The sequence below is a fragment of the Delphinapterus leucas genome, chromosome 19 (assembly GCF_059928025.1).
Source record: "Delphinapterus leucas isolate spDelLeu-1000000601 "Yukka" chromosome 19, BTC_Dleu_Yukka2, whole genome shotgun sequence".
NCBI classification, from domain to species: domain Eukaryota; kingdom Metazoa; phylum Chordata; class Mammalia; order Artiodactyla; family Monodontidae; genus Delphinapterus; species Delphinapterus leucas.
Window position 1 is genome coordinate 16,647,535 of NC_143147.1, and position 16,394 is coordinate 16,663,928.

General features: G+C 46.8%; 3 protein-coding genes and 1 long non-coding RNA gene across 6 annotated transcripts in view; 2 read left to right on the forward strand and 2 right to left on the reverse strand.

Moving 5' to 3' along the window:
• The window catches only part of GLTPD2 (glycolipid transfer protein domain containing 2), a 7,429-nt gene extending 1,304 nt beyond the window's left edge, over positions 1-6,125 (forward strand). The window contains 1 exon segment of the mRNA XM_089900553.1: positions 75-6,125. Coding sequence (XP_089756679.1) covers positions 75-591 — 517 coding nt within the window. The 3' untranslated portion in view covers positions 592-6,125.
• LOC111185976 (uncharacterized) overlaps positions 1-6,837 on the reverse strand; it is a 24,817-nt gene extending 17,980 nt beyond the window's left edge. For both annotated transcript variants that reach the window (XR_016388872.1, XR_002647707.3), the window contains exons 1-2: positions 5,946-6,837; positions 421-4,721 (exon numbers count right to left, since the gene is read on the reverse strand). This is a non-coding gene — a long non-coding RNA (uncharacterized LOC111185976). The remainder of the gene's footprint in view (positions 1-420; positions 4,722-5,945) is intronic.
• On the forward strand, positions 6,227-8,294 carry PSMB6 (proteasome 20S subunit beta 6). The gene is made up of 6 exons (XM_022596124.2): positions 6,227-6,408; positions 6,832-6,899; positions 7,228-7,359; positions 7,475-7,604; positions 7,806-7,950; positions 8,076-8,294. The coding sequence occupies exons 1-6, from the start codon at positions 6,307-6,309 to the stop codon at positions 8,216-8,218; spliced, it is 720 nt and encodes a 239-aa protein (XP_022451832.1). The 5' UTR covers positions 6,227-6,306; the 3' UTR covers positions 8,219-8,294.
• C19H17orf114 (chromosome 19 C17orf114 homolog) lies at positions 7,243-16,318 on the reverse strand. 2 transcript variants are annotated; one of them, XR_002647719.3, is made up of 3 exons: positions 15,813-16,318; positions 15,517-15,610; positions 9,934-10,044 (listed from the first exon to the last, which is right to left on the reverse strand). XR_002647719.3 is itself a non-coding variant. In XM_089900555.1 (2 exons), the coding sequence occupies exons 1-2, from the start codon at positions 10,550-10,552 to the stop codon at positions 9,878-9,880; spliced, it is 240 nt and encodes a 79-aa protein (XP_089756681.1). In that variant the 5' UTR covers positions 10,553-10,670; the 3' UTR covers positions 7,243-9,877. The 2 variants fall into 2 exon arrangements, 1 of the variants encoding a protein (XP_089756681.1); XM_089900555.1 differs by lacking the exons at positions 15,517-15,610; positions 15,813-16,318 and adding an exon at positions 10,480-10,670 and having other exon boundaries at positions 7,243-10,044.
• Positions 16,319-16,394: the final 76 nt, after the last annotated feature.

Genomic DNA, 16,394 nt, shown 5'->3' on the forward strand with positions numbered 1-16,394 from the left:
CATCCAGTCCCCGCCTCTTTGTGGCTCCATCTCCCTCTCTCAAACCTTCCTACCCTTCCCACCATCACACACAGGTTCCTAACTCCCCTCGGCTCCATCTTCGCCTTCGCCACAAGCGAGGCCTCCGCCAAAGTGAAAGCCCTCGAGGCTCTGGTGCACGGCCCAGAGGCCGCGCACTACACGTCGCTGGCGACCATGGTAGCGTGGGAGCGGCCCGGGATCGCCCCACGACTCTCGGCCGGGTGCCCGGGCTCAATGACGATGCTCTTGCTGCACCGTGCGCTACGCTGGTCCCAGCTCTGCCTCCACCGGGTGGCTACCGGGATGCTCGGAGGCCCGGACGCTGGCGCTCAGTGCAGCGACGCCTACGGCACGGCCCTGGCTCCGCACCACCCCTGGTTCGTCCGTCAGGCCGCTCACCTCGCATTCCTCGCCTTCCCGGGTCGCGGCCGCTTGCTCGAGCTGGCGTGTCCGGGTTCCAAAGAGGCGGAGGCGCGGAACGCGCTGGTCCGGGCCGCGGGCACCCTAGAGGATGTCTACAACCGTACTCAGGGCTTGTTGGCCGACGGCGGCCTGCTCGAGCTGGCCTGACGCCTACTGGCCGGAGGAAGGAAGCGCCCTGGGGAGCGGTCGGTGCAACTCCAGGTTGAGCCCTCGGCCCCGCCTCCCGGGGGCCACCACCCCTGGAGGCTCACCTCGATAGGGGTGGGTTTTTTGGACCCTGCCTCTATCCGCAATCTCCGGGAGAAGGGAGGAGCTGTGGGGAATAAAAAGTATTCTTTGGGACTTCCCTGGTGGCAGTGGTTGAGAATCCGCCTGCCAATGCAGGGGACCCGGGTTTGAGCCCTGGTCCGTAAGATCCCACATGCAGCGGAGCAACTAAGCCCGTGAGCCACAACTACTGAGCCTGTGCTCTAGAGCAGCGAACCACAACTACTGAGCCCACAGGCCTAGAGCCCTTGCTCGGCAACAAGAGAAGCCACCGCAGTGAGAAGCCTGCACGGCAAGGAAGAGTAGCCCCTGCTCGCCGCAAGTAGAGAAAAGCCCGTGCACAGCAACGAAGACCCAACGCAGCCTAAAATAAATAAATAAATTTATTTTAAAAAAAGTATTCTTTGGTAGCCGTCGATTTAGGGCGTTTTGTGTGATGACAGCAGGCGCTTAAGGGAAACAGGAAAAAATAGATGTGGGAAGATGTGTCATCCAGCCGCCGAGAGACTCACGCTACCCCTGGCCTATGTCAACCACTCCTACAGCTTCAGTTGCCAACTACGTGCCAAGTCTCCAGACCAGACCTGTCCCCTGAGCTGCAGCCCCCATAAAGTGAACTCTTTCCTGGACACCTCCACAGACACCACAAATGCAACACATCCAACACGAATCCAGTCACCTCCTCCCAGAACTGCACCTCTTCTTGTGTTTCCTATCTCAATAAATGACACCCTTTCCTGTCAACTACCCAAGGCTAAAACCTGTGCGTCTTGCCTCACACCAAGCAAGTGCTCAGCTCAGTAATGTATGTTTATTAAATGACTCCACTCCCACAATAGTAAAGTTACACACTAATTCCCAAATTATAACTCCAACCCACTTTCCCCTGGACTCCAGAATACTATATATCACTTCCTTATTCCACACCTCCACTTGGATTTCAACTAGAGATAGCAAACTTAACAAGTCCAAAACTGAGCTTCCAATATTCTCTCCTCCCAAAATACTCCACAGTCCTCGCTAGCTCAGCAAACGACAATTCCATTCTTCCAGGTCCTTAAGCCAAAATCCTTGCAGTCATCCTGACTCTTTGGTTTCTCTTTCATCGTACCCACCTCCAAGCAGTCAGAATCTATTTCTCACTATCTCCACTGCTACCAACCTTGTCAAGTCAACTTCATCTATCACCTGGATTATTGCAATAGCCTCCTAATTGTTTCTCTCTTCCATACTTTGCGTCCCTCCAGTGTATTTTCAACAGAGCAGCCAAAGTGATCTTTAAAATATAAAGCATATCATGTCACTTCCCTGCTCAAAACTTTCCAACGGCTTCCTATTGCAGGAAATTTTCTGGATCATATTTTCAGTTGAGAATGATGAAAAGCTTCTCAAAGGCCCTATGTGATCTGATTGCACTAGCCAAACTGACCTCGTCAATATTCATTGAATATGTCAGGCATGATCCTGCCTCATGACTTTGCACTTGATCTTCCCTCTGTCCAGAATGCTTTTCCCCAAAATATACAAATGACTCCCCTCCTTCCTTCTGGTCTTTATTTAAATGTCTCTCCAGTGAGACCTTCCCTGATTATTCTTTCTAAAATTTCAACACACACACACACACACATCTTCCTATCTCCCTTCTTTGCTTTTTCTTCTTAATATGATTCACTATTTAACATGCTGTATATTGCACTTACTTTTTTGTCTCCCTTAATACATGTAAGTTCCATGGGGCTAGGAATTTCTGTCTACTTTGTTCCCTGATGTACTTCCAGTGCCTCAAACTCTGCCTGGCACCCAGTAGACATTCAACAGCTTTTGCTGAATGAATGTATGAGCACTAAAAATAGTTCAGATGGCTGGAGACAAGAGTGTCAAAAAGAAAAGAGGGGATTACACAACAAAGTAAATGTACTTCATGCTACTGAATTGTACACCAAAAATGGTTAAAATGCTAAATTTTATGTTATTTATATTGTATTACAATAAAAAATTTAGAAGTAAATAAGAGATGTGATTCCAGACAGGTGGGCAGGAGTGAGTACATGAAGGGCCTTATAAACTATGTTATAGAGACAGGACTTTATCTTGAGAGTTAATTTTAAGTGGGGGATTGTCTGGATCATATTTTCAATTCAAAACACCAGCTCCAGGGATTCTCTGGTGGTCCAGTGGTTAAGAATCCATCTTGCAATGCAGGGGATGCTGGTTCAATCCCTGGTCAGCGAACTAAGATCCCACATGCCGTGGGGCAACTAAACCCACGTGCTGCAACTACAGAGCCCACCTGCCACAACTAATGAGCCCCTGTGCTCTGGAATCCGTGCATTCTGGAGCCTGCACACCACAATTAGAGAGAAGACCACGCACCACAACGAAAGATCCTGCGTGACACAACTAAGACCCTACGTGGCAAATAAATAAATACTTAAAAAAAAACAAAAAACACCAGCTCCAGCTGCAGTATGTAGAAATAGTATGGCAGGTTCATAGGAGGACTACTCCACACAGTAACAGCAAAATACACATTCTTCTCAAGCGCACATGCAACATTCTCCAGGATGGACCATAGGGTAGGCCACAAAAAAGTCTCAATTAATTTAAAAAGGTTGAAGTCACAAAATATTCTCCAACTAAACTGGAGTGAAATTAGAAATCAATAGCAAAAGGGAATTTAGAAAATTCACAAGTATGTGAATTTTCCTAACCAACCACTGGGTCAAAGAAGAAATCACAGGGAAAATATTTTGAGGTTAGTGAAAATGAAAACAAAACATACCAAAACTTGGGATACAGCATAAGCAGTGCTCAGAAGGAAATGTGTAGCTATGAATGCCTATATTAAAAATGAAGAAAGATCTCAAATCAACAGCTTAACCTTCTACCTTAATAAACTAGAAAAAGAAAAGCAGGAAATTCCCTGGCAGTCCAGTGGTTAGGACTCCCCACTTCCACTGCATGGGGCCTGGGTTCAGTCCTTGCTTGGGGAACTAAGATCCTGCAAGCCACGTGTCACAGCTGAAAAGATAAAAGAAAAGAAAAGAAAAAGGAGAGCAAACTAAATCTAAAGAAAGCAGAAGGAAGGAAATAATAAAGATTAGGGTGTAAATAAATGAAATAGAAAACAGAAAAACAATAGAATCAACTAAAACAAAAGTTGGCTCTTTGAAAAGACCACTAAGATTGACGAACCTTTAGCTAGACTGACCAAGAAAAAGAGAGAGAAGATTCAAATTACTAAAATCAAAAATGAAAGAGGGGATGCTGTGGAGCAACTAAGCCCATGCACCACAACTACTGAGCCTGCACTCTAGAGCCTGTGAGCCACAACTACTGAGGCTGTGTGCTGCCACTACTGAAGCCTGTGTGCCTAGAGCCTGTGCTCCACAACAAGAGAAGCCATCGAAATGAGAAGCCCGCACACCACAATGAAGAGTAGCCCCCGCTCGCCACAACTAGAGAAAGCACGCACGCAGCAACAAAGACCCAATGCAGCCAAAAAAAAAAAAGAGTTTATAGAAGAAAATACAAAAGAGTATTAAAAAAAAAAAAAGAGGGACTTCTCTGGTAGCGCAGTGGTTAAGAATCCGCCAGCCAATGCAGGGGACACAGGTTCGAGCCCTGGTCCAGGAAGATCCCACATGCCGCAGATCAACTAGGCCTGAGTGCCACAACTACTGAGCCTGCGCTGTAGAGCCTGCAAGCCACAACTACTGAGCCCGCATGCCACGACTACTGCAGCCTGCGTGTCTAGAGCCTGTGCTCCGCAACAAACAAAAGCCGCTGCAATGAGAAGCCTGCACACCACAACGAAGAGTAGCCCCCGCTCGCCACAACTAGAGAAAGCCCGCACACAGCAACAAAGACCCAACACAGCCAATAAATAAATTAATTTTAAAAAAAAAAAGAAGAAAGAAAGAGGGGGTGTTCCCTGATGGCCTAGTGGTTAGGATTCCAGGCTTTCACTTCTGTGGCCCGGGTTCAATCCCTGGTCAGGAACTGAGATCCTGCAAAAAAAAAAAAAAAAAAAGGAGGAAACATTACTAACGATCTTACAGAAATAAAAAGTATTATAAGGAAATACTGTAAACAACTGTAGGCCAATAAAATAGATAACCTAAATGAAATGGACAAATTCCTAAAAAGACACACACTACCAAACCTGACTCAAGAATAAATACAAAATCTGGGACTTCCCTGGTGGCCCAGTGATTAAGAATCTGCCTGCCAATGCAGGGGACACAGGTTCAAGCCCTGGTCTGGGAAGATCCCACATGTCGCGGAGCAACTAAGCTGCAACTAAAAAAAAGCCCATACGCAGCAATGAAAACCCAATGCAGCCGAAAATAAATTAATTAATTAATTTTAAAAAAAAGAAAAGAAAGTGAGAAGACAGTCCATGGAATGGGAGAAAATATTTGCAAATTGTATGTCTGATAAAGGTGTAGTATGTAGAATATAAAAAGAACAATTAGGATTATGGGATTAACAGATGCAAACTACTATACATAAAATAGATAAACAACAATGCTTTACTGTATAGCACAGGGAGCTATACTCATATATCTTGTAATAGCCTATAATGGAAATATAGATATATATCTTAATAACTTTGCTATACACCTGAAACTAACACAATATTGTAAATCAACTATACTTCAATTTTTAAAAAAGTTTGATGTTGGGAGTTCCCTAGTGACCGAGTGGTTAGGATTCTGGGCTTTCACTGCAGGGGCCCGGGGTTTAGTCCCTGGTGGGGGAACTAGGATCCCACAAGCCGCGCGGTGCGGCAAAGGAAAAAAAAAGAAAAGAAAAAATTTGATGCTTTGCTCGTGAAGGGAAAAAAAAACCCCGCATAACTCAACAATAAAAAGATAACCCAATTTTAAAACAGGCAAAGGACTTAAATAGGTATTTTTCAAAAGAAGATATACAAATGGTCAATCAGCGCATGAAAATATGTTTAATGTCACTCATCACAGGGAAAAGCAAAAACAACAACAACAACAACAACCCCACAAGATATCACTTCACACCCACTAGGATGGGTAAAATTAAAAATGCACCACAAGAATTAGGAAGTGGAGAAATCGGAATCCTCATTCATGGCTGGTGAGAATGTAAAACGAGGCAGCTGCTGTGGAAAAGCTGTCAGTTCCTTAAAATGTTAAACAAAAATTTACTAAATGACCTAACAATTTCACTCCTAGTATATACGTCTAAGTATATACCTAAGAGAGATGAAAACATAGTGCGGTCATTCTAAATCGGAGACGCTCAAGTCTATCCTGAAGCCTCTTTGAATCGCAGCTCCGATCAGTCCCGCATATACCGATAGGAACGTAGTTTTTCCAGACGGTTTGGATCTGTTTGTTGTTTGGGTTTTTTTGTTTGTTTGTTTCTCGTTTCTTTGTTTGCCACCCACGCTGCCATCAAGCTCTCACGGTCGCAAAGAAGGTTCACTACACATTTCTTTTCCTTTCTGCCGTCAACCGTGGCGCAGCTTCGCCCCCAGAAGGCCTCAGAGCGCGACTAAAGAGGGTGACGGAGCGCTTTACGACAGTTGCTTTGTGGCCGTACCGGAGGAGGAAGATGGCGGCCACCTTAGTAGCTGCTCGGGGAGCGCGGCCAGCACCAGCCTGGGGGCCTGAGGCCATTACCCCCGACTGGGAAAACCGAGAAGTCTCAACAGGGGTAAGGAAGGACTCGGGGTTCACGAGATATGCACAAGGATTGAAACGATGGAAAGATAAGGCTGGAGTGGGTTGGGAGAACTGGAGGGGCGGGGAAGAGAGATGGTCTGTGTGATGCTGTTAGGCAGGGGAGGGGTATCCTAAGGACGCAGGAGTGGTGTGGGAGGAGGTGGAAGGTAGGCTGAAGCGTGGAATTCTGGAATCTTGCAGGACGAAAGCTTAAGGTCAGGGTGGGCCTTTGGGAACTTGAAGATTGAATTTCTGGTATTCTGCGGGTTATTGAGAACCCCATGAGATTTGACGATGTGTTGGTGGCGCACGACTTTTCTTATACTCTAGGGACTGGATAGACGGACCATTAAGGTTTGTGTATGCTGGAGAATATGGAGAGGCCCAGACTCACTCCTTTCTCCTCTTTCTCCAGACCACTATCATGGCCGTGCAGTTTGAAGGGGGCGTGGTTCTAGGAGCCGACTCCAGAACAACCACTGGGTGAGCTCAGGACAGATATGTGAAGGGTCTTCTTCCCGTCTTTCCCTTCCTTCCTTCCTTGCCTGCCAGCCCATCCTTACTCTCCATAGACTACTGTGGGAAGGGAGGTTTCGCCCCTCCCGGGAGATAAGGATTTGTTCCAGCTTCTATTGCTTCGTAGTTCTCTTCACCTTTTGGTGAACTTCTTGCAAAAGTTTGTTCTCCAGCCTGCTTCAGTTTAGATGAGAACTAACAGGAAATACTGGAATTCCTGTTGAGGGAGTGGATGGTAAAAGATGAAAGTGGGAGACAGGTGGGGTCCTTCCCTCACTATTCTGCTATCCTGCAGGTCGTACATCGCCAATCGAGTGACTGACAAGCTGACCCCTATTCACGACCGTATTTTTTGCTGCCGCTCAGGCTCAGCAGCTGATACCCAGGCAGTAGCTGACGCAGTCACTTATCAGCTTGGTTTCCACAGGTACTTGTGGGCAGTGGGGGAGCAAGTATCTGAAAGGAGTTGGGACCTGAGGAGCGGAATAGTCTGACTTCCAGGTCCTGACACTGCCTTCCCTATGACTCCCTTCACCCTCTAGCATCGAGCTGAATGAGCCTCCGCTGGTACACACGGCAGCCAGCCTCTTTAAGGAGATGTGTTACCGATACCGAGAAGACCTGATGGCAGGAATCATCATTGCGGGCTGGGACCCCCAAGAAGGGGGGCAGGTCAGATACCACCACCCCGAGAACATTGGAGCCATGCCTTTCATTCTCTCCCCACCGCAGGCATTTTCTAGTTCTCTTTCCAGTCTCTACATCGCTTACTATTAACTTTTCACATACCAGTTCCGCAGTGGACAGGCGAACATATGTGTGTTGTGGGGAGGGTACAAATGGTGACACTCTTCTCCTCCCTCTGTCTGGCAGGTGTATTCGGTACCCATGGGGGGTATGATGGTAAGACAGTCCTTTGCCATCGGGGGCTCCGGGAGTTCCTATATCTATGGCTATGTTGATGCTACCTACCGGGAGGGCATGACCAAGGAAGAATGTCTGCAATTCACTGCCAATGGTGAGAACTGCGGCTTCTGGGTCTGTGAGCATAAATCCCCATACTCAAGCCAGGTCAGCATTCCTCTTTCCTTGCCACGATCCCAGCATCTGACTCCAATCCCAACTTTCTTCTTTTCTCCACAGCTCTCGCTTTGGCCATGGAGCGGGATGGCTCCAGCGGAGGGGTGATCCGCTTGGCAGCCATTGCGGAATCAGGGGTAGAGCGGCAGGTACTTTTGGGAGACCAGATTCCCAAATTCACCATTGCCACTTTACCACCTCCCTGAATCCTAGGATTCTAAGATACAACAAGAGACATCCCATACTGATGACAAAATTCAATAAATAGTTTGTCAGTGAGAACCTGTGTGCTTTGGGGTTCTTTTCTTAACCTCAAGCCTGAACTTCTCTGGCCCATTTCTGTTTGTATAAACCACTGCCCTGAGGGAGCTGGAGAGGACCCTTCTCCAGGTCATCATGCCCCACACTTTCGTTACCATATCCAGGTCTTTGTGACAGCTAGTGTGGTTGGTGTAGGGGCTCCCAGCAAATGCCCCACTCCCCTCCCTGTTTAAGCCTAAGGGGGAACTCAGAATTCTGAGAGAGACTGGAGTCACCTCCCCTCAGCCTGCCTCCTGCCTCCTGGGAGGCTACTGGCCCTAAAGTCAGAAGGACTCCACATGTCCGACCCAGGTTCACAGTCCCCTCTCTTCACAGTCACCTCTGTCACCTCATCTTGTCAGAAGCAGCAGTGTGACTTCTTTGGCTTTTGGGAGGAAGTTGGACCTTGGTGCACATGGAGTTTACGTTTGACCTTGAGTGGGAGAGGGCGGCCACTGGGAGTGCTGTGGGTTGGCTCCAGAAGCCGCCATTCCCATGGGGAGGTGATGGGAAGTTACCTTTCAGCCCCACGGATGAGAAACTGGGAGCCGGCTCTGGCCCCTGCAAGACGGTCCCCACTCCAGCCAAGTGCTCATTGACAGTGACCGACAGTCTTGCCCTAATCTACATTTCTCCAGTCTATGGATAAGGGAACTGTGGAAGCCACATTTGAAAACCTGGTTCTAGAATATAATCCTACCCTGGAGGATTTCGGGGGGTACAGAGGAGGCTTCCTAAGGAGTTGGTGAGGTCCTGAATTAAGTGAAGAAGGATCTCTCACCCCAAATGTGTGTCTCAAAAGAACCAATGCGGAACTTTTGATTTTCTGCAAAACCTGTTCTCCCGGTCCTCCCTGTCTCAAGGCATCTTTGATTCCTCTTTCCCTTGTACTCCAAAATCCTGAGAACTCTACATCCCTCAACAGAAAGCCCTTTCCTGGCCACTTGAATTTTAAGAAACACCACCCTCCTCCACCCTGCTCTCACATTACCTGTTTAATTTTCTTCGTAGCAGTACTTACCGCTGTCTCCTATTACCATGCTTATTTATTTATTGTCTGCCTCCCCTACCAGAAAGCAGATTCAGTGAGAAGAGAGAATTCCTTGTGCTTGATTCACTGATATATTTTCAATGCCTGGCAGGGAGTGGACATTTGATAGTCACTGAACTAATACGCTCCCTAGCCCCATCTGCTGTCCTGCCTACCCCGCACCCGCTCCAAACTGCTCTCACCACACCCAACTCTGAAGCTTGATTTCAGCAAACCTACTTCCTGCTAGGCACACCTGGGCGCCGCATGAGATCAGCTGCCTCCTGTTCCCCAGTCCTGCGTCCTCACTCCCACCTCATGCTGCACTTCCCACGTCAGCCCCATAACAGCCCTGGTGTCGTGGTCCCCATCTCCTCTCCAAAACATGCACATACACACAGCACTTGGCAATTCTCAGTGTATTTAATAAGAGGGTCATGAGGGATCTGAGGGAGCTGGACACTGGGATGACTGAGAAGGCGGGGGAAGGAAGGTTGCCAAGGCCTCCTGGAAGTTCAGCCCTTGGTTGTCCCCTTCAAATGGTGGAGTCGTTGGCCGATGCTATGTCATGCAGCTGGTGGCGGAAGGAGAGACGGGCTTTCCTGCTGAAGTAGGCGCCAGACCCAAGGGACCCTCCCTCAGCCACGATGGAGGCTACAGCTGGGCTGGGATCTGGATCTGGGGGAGCAGCTGGATCCAGGCCTAAAAGGGAGATTGGAGGGGGAAGAAAGGAGTTGTGTGTCAGGAGGAGGAAAGAGACCAGGGAACCTAGGGGGTGAGTGTCGCTAGCATCAGCAGGGAGAGGAGAGGGGACGTTGGCAGCAGGGCTGGCTTCCCTGGCCTGTGACCTATGCACTGGACACGGGGCCACACTCAGAAGGGCCCCCATGCTTGGTGTAATGCTCTGCTGTCACTGTCTTGAAATTCTTAATTTTTTTAATGAGGGGGTCCCACTTCTCCATTTCGCACTGGGCCCTGCAAAGTGTTTAGCCAATCCTTTGGCGAAGTGATAAATCCACCTCCCGCCCAGGGGGCAGATTATCCTTTTCCCTTCCCTGATTTGAGCATTTACCTTTCTCCCCAGTGCAGTTTGTCTGTCTGCCTGGCAGCCCACCTTTTCCTCTGTCTCCCCCGTACCTGCTCCTCTTTCAGTCCCCCGCTGTCTCCGGCACCCACACCATGGGAAACACCATGCCCCCTTCAGATCCATCTCAATAATGGACGAGACTGGGATGCTGACAATGGCCAGGAGCGCCCTAGGAGGGGTGTGGTTTCCAAGCCCCTCCACTGTGGGCAAAACTACCACTTAGCCTCAGACCGCCTGGTGATTACAGGCGCCAGGAGATGGAAGGGGAGAAGAGGGAGGAGGGAAGGGGTGGGGGATCCCCCACTCAAACGCCTATCCTTTTGTACCCCCTTAATTTTGGGGTCGTCTCTGATCCCCATGGAGAAGCAGGAGGAGACTAGGAGGGGAGGCATGGTAGAGACAGACACACAAGTGTCGGCACAGACAGACACAGTGAAAATTCATCATAGCAATGCCAGACGACAAGGGTGCCAGGCTGGACCCTGCTGGGGATTCATTTGTATTTTATTTTATTTTTTGTTAATATTTATTTATTTATTTATTTGGCTGTGCCGGGTCTTAGTTGCGCCATGTGGGATCTTCGTTTCCGCGTGCAGGATCTTTTAGTTGCGGCCTGTGGGATCTAGTTCTCTGACCAGGGATTGAACCCGGGCCCTCTGCATTGGGAGCGCAGAGTCTTAGCCACTGGACCACCAGGGAAGTCCCTCATTTATATTTTAGAATGAGATTCATTTGTATTTAGAATGCCCAAGATGTAAAAAATTTAAAGAATAGTTTATTTTTTTAGAACAAGAAACTTTACTAGTTAGGGAAATGTTATGTTCTCAAATGGTCCAGTAGCTCTCGACCCCTTTTATGAAAATAGTTGTAATTGATTAATTATGCTGTGCCAGGTAGATTCTAGGGATTTTACATGTTATCTCACTTGATCGTGTCAATGATTTGTGTGTGTGTGTGGCCACGCCGTGCAGCATGTGGGGTATTAGTTCCCGGACCAGGGACTGAATCCATGCCCCCTGCATTGGGAGTCTGAACCACTGGACCACCAGGGAAGTCCCTTTTTCTTTTTAACGTCAATGATCTTTTAAAGTAAGTGTTATTATTGTGCTGATCTCAGAGATGAGGAATCAGAGGCACTGGGAGATTAGGTAGCTTGCCCAAGGTCACGCAGGCAGTTATCAGAAGAGCAGTACTTTCCCTCACCCTCTTCAGTCTGACCCCAGAGTCCACTCTGCTAACTGCCACACTGAGCTTCCCAAGCATGTTCCTGACAGGTATTGCCCTCAGCCAGGTTTAAGGCAGCCAGAGCCCAGGCTGGGAGCCTCAGGTCCACAGTATGCTAACCAAGGACTCTAAATGCCCTTCAAGAGCTATATTATCATTCCCTAAGGGTATCATGATGTGGGAAAGGTTGGAAAGCACTGCTGACTATGCTGCCTGACTGAAATCTGTTATTTTATTTCTTTTTAAATTTAATTTTTATTTTATATTGGAAAATCTGTTTTTTAAATTAACTTTATGGAAGTAAAAATTTACATACAATTTAATGCACACATCTTAGTGTACAGTTCTATGAGTTTTGACAAGTGCATACACCCATGTAATCACCACCCGAATCAAGATATAGGACATCTCCATCACCAAGTTCCCCGTGTGGCCTTTACTCTCCCTCTTTTTCCCCACTCCCTGCCACAGGCAACTACTGATCTGATTTCCATCACTATAGATTGGTTTTTCCGTTCCAGAACCTTATATTAATGGAATCATATAGTACTACTCTTTTGTGTACGCTTCTTTCAGCATAATGGTTTTGAAATTCACCCGTGTTGTATGTATTAACAGTTTGTATTTTTTGTAATAACAACTTTATTGAGAAATAATTCATGCACCATAAAATTCACCCTTTAAAGTCTACAATTCAGTGGTTTTTTACTATATTCACAGAGGTGTGCAACCATCACAACTAATGTTATAACCTTCTCATCACCCTCAAGAGAAACCCTGTACCCATTAGCAGTCACTCCCCTGTCCTTCTCCCCAGCTACTGTCCCAGCTATGGTCTCTTTGAATTTACTTATTCTGGACATTTCATAGCAATGGAATCATGTAATATGTGGTCCTTTGTGTCTGGCTTCTTTCGCTTAGCATAATGTTTCAAGGTCCATCCCTGTTGTAGCATGTATCAGTACATCATTCCTTTTAATGGCTGAATAATATTCCATGGTAGGGATACACCACATTTTGTTTATCTATTCATTACTTGATGGACATTTTGGTTTGTGTCTACTTTTTCGCTATTTGAATAATACTACTGTGGACATTCATGTACAAGTTTTTGTGAGGGCATACATTTTCAGTTCTTTTTGGCATATACTTAGGAGTGGAATTGCTGGGCCACATGGTAACTCTACGCTTAACATTTTGAAACTGTTTCCGAGGTGGCTGTACCATTTTACCCTTTATTCATTTTTTTTTTTTTTTTTTTTTTTTCGGTACGCGGGCCTCTCACTGTTGTGGCCTCTCCCGTTGCGGAGCACAGGCTCCAGACGCGCAGGCTCAGCGGCCATGGCTCACGGGCCCAGCCGCTCCGCGGCATGTGGGATCCTCCCGGACCGGGGCACGAACCCGTGTCCCCTGCATCGGCAGGTGGACTCTCAACCACTGCGCCACCAGGGAAGCCCCCCTTTATTCATTTTTATTGCTGAGTAATAGTCTACAGGCCACAAATTAATCAAAATAAAAAACCTCTGCTTTTCAAAAGGCACCGTTATTTTATTTATTTATTTATTTTGGCCATGCTGAGTGGCTGGGCCCCAGCAGTGAAAGAGCCAAGTCCTACTGGACCAACAGGGAATTCCCAAAAGGCACCATTATTTTAAAAAAACAAGGCACATTCTGGGTGAAAATATTTGCAATACATATATCTGATGAGGATTTGTATCCAAAATATATAAAGAACTCTTACAAATCAATAATAAGACAAATAACATGGTTTTTAAAAAAATTAGTGAAAGAATTGAACACTTAAAAAGAGATATAAAAATGGTCAATAAGCACATGAAACATGGTCAACATCATTAGTCATCAGAGAAATGCAAATAAAACTATGATGATGTACTATTTTACACTTACTAGCATGGCTAACACTAAAAAGATAGACAATATCAAACGTTGGCCATGCTGCAGAACAAATGGAATTATCATACATAGATTTTGGAAATGTAAAACACAACAACCATTTTGGAAAACAGTTTGGCAGTTCCTTTTACCCCCTATCTTAAAATATTTCACTTATTTAAAAAGTGCTTTTTCAGAGTTGGAGGAATCAGGCTCTCTGAGTTCAAACTATACCACAAAGCTACAGTAATCAAGACAGTATGGTACTGGCACAAAAACAGAAATATAGACCAATGATACAGGATAGAGTGCCCAGAGATAAACCCACACACATATGGGCACCTAATTTACGACAAAGGAGGCAAGAACATACAATGGACAAAAGACAGCCTCTTCAATAAGTGGTTCTGGGAAAACTGGACAGCTACATGTAAAACAATGAAATTAGAACACTGCCTAACACCATACACAAAAATAAACTGCAAATGGATTAAAGACTTAAATGTAAGACCAGACACTATAAAACTCTTAGAGGAAAACATAGGAAAAACCCTCTTTGACATAAACCACAGCAAGATCTTTTTTGACCCACCTCCTAGAGTAACGGAAATAAAAACAAAAATAAACAAATGGGACTTAATTCAACTTCAAAGCTTTTGCACGGCAAAGGAAACCATAAACAAGACAAAAAGACGACCCTCAGAATGGGAGAAAATATTTGCAAATGAAACAACAGACAAAGGATTAATCTCCAAAATATACAAGCAGCTCATGTGACTCAATATCAAAAAAACAAATAATCCAGTTAAAAAATGGGCGGAAGACCTAAATAGACATTTCACCAAAGAAGACATACAGGTGGCCAAGAGGCACATGAAAAGATGCTCAACATCACTAATTATTAGAGAAATGTAAATCAAAACTACAATGAGGTATCACCTCACACCGGTCAGAACGGTCATTATCAAAAAATCTAGAAACAATAAATGCTGCAAAGGGTGTGGTGAAAAGGAAACCTTCCTGCACTGTTGGTGGGAATGTAAATTGATACAACCACTATGGAAAACAGTATGGAGGTTGCTTAAAAAACTGAAAATAGAACTACTATATGACCCAGCAATCCTACTACTGGGCATATACCCTGAGAAAACCATAATTCAAAAAGAGACATGTACCACAATGTTCATTGCAGCACTATTTACAATAGCCAGGGCATGGAACCAACCTAAATGTCCACTGACAGATGAATGGATAAAGAAGATGTGGCACATATATACAATGGAATATTACTCAGCCAAAAAAGGAACGAAATTGAGTTATTTGTAGTGAGGTGGATGGACCTAGCGTCTGTCATACAGAGTGAAGTAAGTCAGAAAGAGAAAAACAAATACCATATGCTAATGCATATCTATGGAATCTTAAAAAAAAAAAAAGGCACTGATGAACCTAGTTGCAGGGCAGGAATAAAGAGGTAGACATAGAGAATGGACTTGAGGACTTGGGGTGGGAGGGTGAAGCTGGGGCGAAGTGAGAGTAGAATCGACATATATACACTACCGAATGTAAAATAGTTGGCTGGTGGGAAGCAGCAGAGCACAGGGAGATCGGCTCAGTGCTTTGCCATGAGCTAGAGGGGTGGGATAGGGAGGATGGGAGGGAGGCTCAAGAGGGAGGGGATGTGGGGACATGTGTACGCATGTGGCTGATTCACTTTGTTGTGCAACAGAAACTAACAGTATTGTGAAGCAATTATACTCCAATGAAGATCTATTGTTTAAAAAGTGCTTTTTAATGACCATTTAAAAATAGCCTTTATTTGTCACTTTCTTCACCCTGCCTCTATATAAATGTGTGCAATTAGAGATCAAACAAGTTTGGCTAGTTTCTTAAAAAGTTAAAATGATGGAGCAACTCCACTCCTAGCTATTTACCCAAGAGAAACGAAAACATATTGCTACACAAAGACTTACCCAGGAGTGTTTATAGGAGCTTTATTCGCAGCAGGCAAAAACTAGAAACAACCCAAATGTCCATGAAGAAATATCCATCAACCCACTCTTCCATCTAAAAGAGATAAAGAAATCTACTTTAAAAAAAAATGAAATATTTTGTCTATTAGAACCTGAAATTTTTCCTGTTTCCCCTTAGACTGTTAGTTTCAGAAGAGCAAGTCCCGTGATAGTTTTGTTCACTACTGTATGCTCAGACTCTGGCGCGGAGCAAGTACGCAGTAAGTGAATGAATGAAAGAATGCAAGCTTGCGTACGTTAATGAATTTGCGGCCACCAGCCCTCGGGCCTTTCGTCATTCCTTCCATCTACAAATGCCAATGCGGTTCTCAGCCGGCCCGGGAAGGGGACACAGCCAGGTCCCTGCCGCGGAGGCGCGTCCCGCCAGGGGCCCTGGCGGGATCGGTGGCCGGAGAGGCCCCGGGGGGGCCGGCGCCCGAGCGGAGGAGGGTGCGCAGGGCCGAGGGCCCACAGGGAGGAGCGGGCCTGCACGGACCGACGGCGCGGGACAGACTGACAGCCCGGCAGACGGCGCCGCACCCATGCACGGGGAGGGTAGCGCCGTCCCGCAGAGCCGAGGGCGGCCCCAGCGCCCAGGCCGCACGCAGGACTGCAAGGACAGGCCGAGGGCGGCGGGGGCGGGACAGGACCGACGAGAATCCGGAGGAGGTGAGGCCGGGGGCCGTCCCGCCCCCAAGGGCAGGCCCTGAGCGCCCGCCCCGCCCTGGCCCTCTGGGTTGTGGGCTCCCGCTCTGACTCTGCTGCGCTGCCGCCGGCTTGGCTGCCCGGGTGAGGGGGCCGGGGAGGAGGCGCCGCGGAGGTGCCGGGCCCAGGAAATC

Coding starts and splice junctions, on each gene's coding strand:
- PSMB6 (XM_022596124.2), top strand. CDS start 6,307: ATGGCGGCCACCTTAGTAGCTGCTCGGGGAGCGCGGCCAGCACCAGCC. Junction 6,409..6,831: donor ACCGAGAAGTCTCAACAGGG/GTAAGGAAGGAC, acceptor CTCTTTCTCCAG/ACCACTATCATGGCCGTGCA. Junction 7,360..7,474: donor TATCAGCTTGGTTTCCACAG/GTACTTGTGGGC, acceptor TTCACCCTCTAG/CATCGAGCTGAATGAGCCTC.
- C19H17orf114 (XM_089900555.1), bottom strand. CDS start 10,552: ATGGATCTGAAGGGGGCATGGTGTTTCCCATGGTGTGGGTGCCGGAGA. Junction 10,045..10,479: donor GGGGACTGAAAGAGGAGCAG/GTACGGGGGAGA, acceptor TCTCCCTTTTAG/GCCTGGATCCAGCTGCTCCC.